Source organism: Charadrius vociferus, unplaced genomic scaffold (genome assembly GCF_000708025.1).
Source record: "Charadrius vociferus isolate BGI_N301 unplaced genomic scaffold, ASM70802v2 scaffold231, whole genome shotgun sequence".
Taxonomy (NCBI): domain Eukaryota; kingdom Metazoa; phylum Chordata; class Aves; order Charadriiformes; family Charadriidae; genus Charadrius; species Charadrius vociferus.
Window position 1 is genome coordinate 245,657 of NW_009647211.1, and position 6,639 is coordinate 252,295.

General features: G+C 45.7%; 1 protein-coding gene across 1 annotated transcript in view; it reads left to right on the forward strand.

The window, feature by feature from the left end:
* The window catches only part of MUSK (muscle, skeletal, receptor tyrosine kinase), a 53,550-nt gene extending 49,099 nt beyond the window's left edge, over positions 1-4,451 (forward strand). The window contains exons 16-17 of the mRNA XM_009895867.1: positions 1,623-1,771; positions 3,775-4,451. Of these exons, the coding sequence (XP_009894169.1) occupies positions 1,623-1,771; positions 3,775-4,451 (826 nt within the window). The remainder of the gene's footprint in view (positions 1-1,622; positions 1,772-3,774) is intronic.
* The last annotated feature ends 2,188 nt before the right edge of the window (positions 4,452-6,639 follow it).

Sequence of the window (6,639 nt, forward strand, 5' to 3'; positions counted from 1 at the left end):
ACAACGACGCTGTTTGGAAGAGATAAAGGCCCTCCTCTTTTTACTTTTAAATGCTCCACTGGTTTCTTCTGGCTGTTGCTGCTGACTTTCTTGCGTGCTGGGATTATACAGCAGCTGGTAGGTGCTGGTACTTCTCCCTTCCTACTAGACTGGAAACTTACTGCCAGCACAGGGGAAAAAAAAGGAAAGTATTTTGCTGTAATGGAGGCAGTAGCAGACAAGTGTGGAGTCCGCTCCTTTGCTACAGCATGCCAGACCTCCTTGCCCAAGTGTCTCAGCTGCGATCTGGCCACCTGTGAGATTCCTTTCTCAATGGGCACCCTGCCATCTTCTGACATTTGACATTTACAGCATCCAAGTGCATCTGTTGCAACTGCCATATGTCTGGAGTAGATGACAAGGGAACTGGAAGTTTGCTTTAGAAATCGGAACCTTCTCTTGGGGCTACTGAGCAGTAAAACAGCCTGGCATTTGAGCCAGGGGAGGGCAGTCAGGCTCATGTAGTAACATGACATGTACATGGGCGCTGCTCTCTATGAGCTCTGGGTGGCTACCTGTAAGGAACATGTTTTAACTGCAGGACCCCTGGGAAGAATTGGCATGGGCAACAAAATGCACATCTGAACTTTGATGCATGTTTGAAGAGTGGAAAGTTACTCTTCTTTGGCAACAGCTACCCCTAAATCTTTCACAAGCCCATCTAATTAAACTTGTTGAGGGCGCAGTGACCTGTGGATAAGAAAACAAAATGAGTCTCTGTTTGCTCCAAGTCAGGAAGCTCTATTTCGTATGGATTTGTGTCTCTAAGCTCTAGCTGAAGATTCACCAGTGTTTTAACACAGGTGTATTCAAGAATTACTTTGTTCTTCAGACAGGGTACATGTATGCCTTGTCCTTTCTGTCCTGTCACAAGTTTTCACAAAACTTGCAGGAGGATAACTATTTCCCAGACCTCAGCTCCACCACGTTAAATTCAGCTGAAATTAGCCAATGAGTTTATAACTTGCTGACTTACAGGCACACACACGTGCCACACACATACAGAGAACAGCGTCAAAAGGCTATTTTCCTTAAAAAACCAGATGAACATACTTACTGTAATTATTATTTTCACCCTATTAGTAGCCAGATGTACCAATGCCACCATTTAGTGAGGTATGGGAAAAATGCAGTGAAAAGAGGCTCTTTCAATATTTTCATATAAAATAGGTTTATTTTTAACTATGGTAAGCTCAGTCTTTACACCCCGAAAGCTAATTGGTAGCAATGAAGAGTCCATTCTGCCCTCCGTGAAGTTTCTGATGCGACATCCAATGCAGGGAGAGGGTACTACTTACCAACCTGTTATTCATCTACCTCTTTACCAGTCATATTAAGAGTCTGTAAGAAGAAAGAGCAGTGATCAAAACAAGCAATACTGGATTTAGTCCCCCCCCTGAACTAAATTGTTTGTCTCTGTACTATGCAATGCAGACATGCCCATGAGGTCCTGGGGCCTTCAGCTTTTTTTTTTTTTCTTTTCTTTCTTTCTGTCAGTGTCTTCTTTTGCACCAGAAACAAGCCCTACATTTGGTGTGCATGCATGCATCCCTGATGCTTTTCCTTCTTCCCTCTTCCTGCAGGGCCCCAGGGCTGCTGCCGTATGAGCCTTTCACAATGGTGGCAGTGAAAATGCTGAAGGAGGAAGCATCTGCAGACATGCAGGCCGACTTTCAGAGGGAGGCAGCCCTCATGGCAGAGTTTGACAATCCAAATATCGTCAAGCTTTTAGGTATCAGAATGAGTTGCCCACGTACAGGGTACCACCTTCTGCAAATGTGCTGTGGGGCTGTTGGGGGTGCAGGGGCGAACACATGGTGCGACCAGCACCTAATGCAAATGGAAATGCTGGTTTCTTCTGCAAGAGAAAATGCCTCTTGCAAAAGAGGTGAGCTTTTCTATGTGCCTCTGTATGCTTTGCTAGATTGTCCACCAGAACAAGTTTCAAAATGTAGGTTGGATGCTGTTGCCTTAAGAGGATGGTGCTTCGTACTAAACCCTCCTCGTCCTGCATACTGTTGACCATCTTACTGCCTAGCTCTGCTTCCAGTTTAATAACATTGGCACAGATGTCTCACAGGGAAGGCACGAGCTTCCTGGAGCTGTAATTTATTTTGTGGGTACTTAAAAAACCCAGACACAAGTCTTGTTAGTTTTATGGGTCCCACTTACTATTGTGATGTCTGAACACTCACCAGCATTAAAAAAAACAAAATGAAACAAGTAAACAAAAAAAGCCAACCACAAAAATGGTCTCTTCCTTCCCTTCCCAGCTGAAAGGAAACCCTGGTTTATTGGGGTTTTTTGAAAGTCTTGACACCACAGCGTGGCCAATAAGGCATTCTCCTGTGAAAGCTGCTAACCAAATTTTATTTCAGTAAATTTTTAGTTTTTGACTGAACTAGATGTTGCTGGCCACCTTCACCTGGCAATCCTGCTCTAAGCTGTTGTATGCAGATCTGATCCTTGTGAACAGGTAGCTGAGGTCTTCATTTATTTCAATAGGAAGCTCCACAAATTTGGAAATAGATAAATCCTAGTTTGAGGAGAGCTGGGTTGATACTTTGGCTACAGAAAAGAAAAGCAGGAAATGCCCCAAACTCAAATAAACATTGTGTTTATTGTCAACACATTTTAGGTCAGGAAAGGGCAAAGGTACAGGAACAAACTAGTTTCACATAGCGGACGTGGGGAAAACAGCCATGTTGTTGAAGACAGCTTAGATGATAAAGCTCTCACATACACTCCTCATGCTTGTCAGATCCTGATTTTATCACTCTGGGAACAGCTATCTGTTTTTCCTCAAAGATTCAAGTGTTAGGTCATCAACAAGAATTTCAGATTTCACAATAAGTTGGATCACCAATTGCTAAATGATCGCCTTAAGAAAGCAAAACACATACATTTTAAGTGCTGGCTTTTGCTTGTTGGCAATTTAATAACAGGCATGCAAATATTTTTGCCATATCACTGTATGCTCAGTAAAACTCATGGGAGTGTACTGTACCGATGCTGACCCCCAGTAAAGCTGGTGCAGGGCCAAGCATGTGCCCTTCAGTGGGACTAACTTCTGCATCAACCAGATGTGGCAAATCTCTCCTTTCTGATGCCTGTTTTTTCTTGTCTTTCTTTAATTTTTGAGTATCTGTCATGCCAAAAGTAATTTCTGCAACCAACATATTTTGCATGAGCTGTTTAAAATAAAAGAAAAACCCAGAAGAAGTTGTGGTGGGACGCAACTATATCAGTAGTAGCAGTAGCGGTATGGGGGACACCCATGTCAGTATAAGAACAATAATTACAACAAATAAAAGAATTAAAAAATACTGCAATTAGAACTACAAAGGTTACTTACTGAAAGTATGTCCTTCTAGTTGCACCTGGGAAGAGGCAATACTTCTGTTAATGCCAACTTAAGTGGGATTGGGCTTTTAATTAAACATAGCTTCAGAAGTGTAACTTTTTCCTGGGATGTCCAGACAAATCAGACAACTGCATGACTTGTTAGCATCTCCCACAGAGCTCAGCATTAGATCGCTGGCGAGGGAGCTTCAAAGGCAGAAAGGAATGCATGCAAACTTGATGGTATTTGCATGCTTCATCTTTCTCTCTGTCCCTTCATGCATTCTTGAAACGCTCCCCTTTGTGTAAATATTTTTGGATTTTTTTGGTTTTGCACAAAAGAGCCCTCTTTGCTCCCCAAATGACCTGCATGGTGCATCTGTCCTCTTCCAGGTGTGTGTGCTATTGGGAAACCGATGTGCCTGCTGTTCGAGTACATGGCCTACGGGGATCTCAACGAGTATCTGCGTGACCGCTCGCCCCGCAACCTCTGCAGCCTGGTGCACAGTAGCCTGGATGCACGGATCCGCCTCCCCAACCCCTTGGCACTGTGCTGCACCAGCCAGCTCTGCATTGCCAAGCAGGTGGCTGCTGGCATGGCATACCTGTCTGAGCGCAAGTTTGTCCACCGGGATTTGGCTACCAGGAACTGCCTGGTGGGAGAGAACATGGTGGTCAAAATCGCCGATTTCGGTCTGTCAAGGAACATGTATTCAGCTGATTATTACAAAGCAAATGAGAATGATGCCATCCCCATCCGCTGGATGCCCCCTGAGTCCATTTTCTACAACCGCTACACCACAGAGTCTGACGTGTGGGCCTATGGGGTGGTGCTGTGGGAGATCTTCTCTTATGGCATGCAGCCCTACTACGGGATGGCTCACGAGGAGGTCATCTACTACGTGAGGGATGGGAATGTCCTCTCCTGCCCGGACAATTGTCCCCTGGAGCTCTACAACCTGATGCGCCTCTGCTGGAGCAAGCTGCCTGCTGACCGGCCAGGCTTTGCCAGCATCCACCGCATCTTGGAGCGCATGTATGAGAGGGCTGTCGCCACCCCGTCAGTCTGAGGGATAGCTTAGGGGGTCCCCCATGTCTACCTGTCCAGACATTGACTCGGACCAGCCCATGGGCCCCCAAACAGTGGCTCTATGCAAAGCCCCTCTTTTTAGAGGGAGGAGAAACAGCTTGTTCCAAACAAGAAGTGTGGACTGCACCCCCCTATGGTGGGCTACACCTCCCTGAGTGGGACTATATCTCCCAAATGACAGGGCTGACCCCTGGCCACCAAGCCTGGACTACTCGGGTTGGCGAGGGTGCTGGCCATGCTAACTCTGTACCTATATTAGGCATTTCCAAGAGCACGGAGTTCCACAGGGAAATCAAACCAATGTTTCGCTGGTGGCACTTCCTTTCCTAACAGGTGCCTCCATGTCCTTCTGCATTTAGGGTCTTGGCTTTTACCTTTTTCTTCCCTTCCTCATATCTTTTCAAGTGTTATTTAAAAAAAAAAAAAAAAGATTGCGAAATGCAATCTTTTTGGGGATACTGTTTAGTTTTTTATTTTTGCATACTCACTTGCTTTTGTGGAAAAGATGTTTCTGAAGCCATAAGCCACTTTCTTTTTCCTTTTCTCTTCCACCTCCTCTTTGACACTCATGAACATAATATTGACAGAGTCAAAGGAGGAGACTGCAGGACCACTGGCAGTCACCCTCATCTTGTGTTACATGGACAAGCAAACTCCTGTCTAGCACGGAGCCTTACATTTTCAAAAGTAGGAAGTCCACAGTGAGGTTCATTTGATCTTTGTTAAGATCTCACCCAAAAGCTTGCCTCAAGCATTGCATCCCATCTTTCCTGCCTTCCCCTGCAACAAAGCCCTTTGGTACTAAGGGAGAAATTCAGCCCAAAGGCCTTTCCCTGCACCTGGTAGGTCTCCAAGGTGTATTTGTTTGCTTCTGCCTGCAGTACGATCGTCGCTGCACCGAGAGCAGGGAGAAACGCAGCCCCTGTTGCAGAATGTGGCAGGTTATGTTACTTATTTCTCTTCTTTTCGCTTCCTGTCTTTGCCTCCTATTTCTGGTTTTCCTTTCCTTACATCAGCTCCTAATCCCTGTAAGCCCCACCACAACTTTTGCTGGCCACCTGCCCTTGTGCTGAAGTGTACAGGCACAGATGTAAGAAAGGTGGATGTCTGCCATCAGTGGCCTTCAGAAACAACCTGCCAGTTCAGAGAGGTGGGAAAAGAGGGAGTTCTTGCTCCACACCAAGTGTTGCAGAGTGTCCATCTGCAGGGCAAAGATGAGACTGCCTCAGTTACACATGGTCCACAGCCCACCTCCAGGCACCAAATGTCGTTTCTCTACCAAGAATTCTCCAAATTGTAATGGATTCTTCAGTGCCAGAGAAAATTATTTTCCTCTGAGGACAGGTTTTATCTTTTAGTTCCTCTGGCAGTGAGGAGCAGCTGTGCCAGAGCCTCATCACTAGTATGAAATGTAGCCGGAAGCAGGGATGTGCATTATCCCTGCAGACCAGGGGTGCCAGTGAGTGCATGGTTGGTGTGGCTTCTGTAGCTGGGACATGCTGGTTGAGTCTATCCAAGAAACAGCATTGGAGAGCAGCCGTCTGCAGGGCTACCAGTGGTAGTGGCCTTGGTTTCTGAAAGGTAAGCCTGAAAAGCTCTGCCAACCATTGCGAAGAACAAAACTGGAAAGCATGTGCCTTCCTCTGCTGTTTTCCTGTAACGTGAGGTAATATCTGCTACATTATAACTTTGCTTTCTTTTTTTTTTTCTTTCTTTTTTTTTCCTTTAATAACCATAGTTCATTCTAGTTGTGGCCACAAGGGCGTACTTTAGTGTTTTCAGACCACTGGTATCAATTTCACTTGAAGCAAAGAGCTCGCAACTAGCCAAAACAGTGACAAGAAAGAGGAAGCCCTGCTTGGGCTGCAAAACGTTGAAATGCTAAAAACGCTTGGTTATCAGCACAGTGAGCACAAAATGACCAGTGCTGTCTTACTCACTTAGCAGTCCTGCCATCATGCTACTATGACACAACAGTTTACTGAGGTCTAGATGCTAAGATCTACTGTCCCCCCTGAGAACCCCAATACCCACAATTTGAATAAAATAATGACTGGAGAGCCTTACGTAGCTCCTGTTACCACATTATGAGCACGTCCCAGTCCTCAGCATTAAATTGTCAGCTACCTGACTGTCGTCCCTGCTCTGCGGCTGTGGGGTGAGGAGGG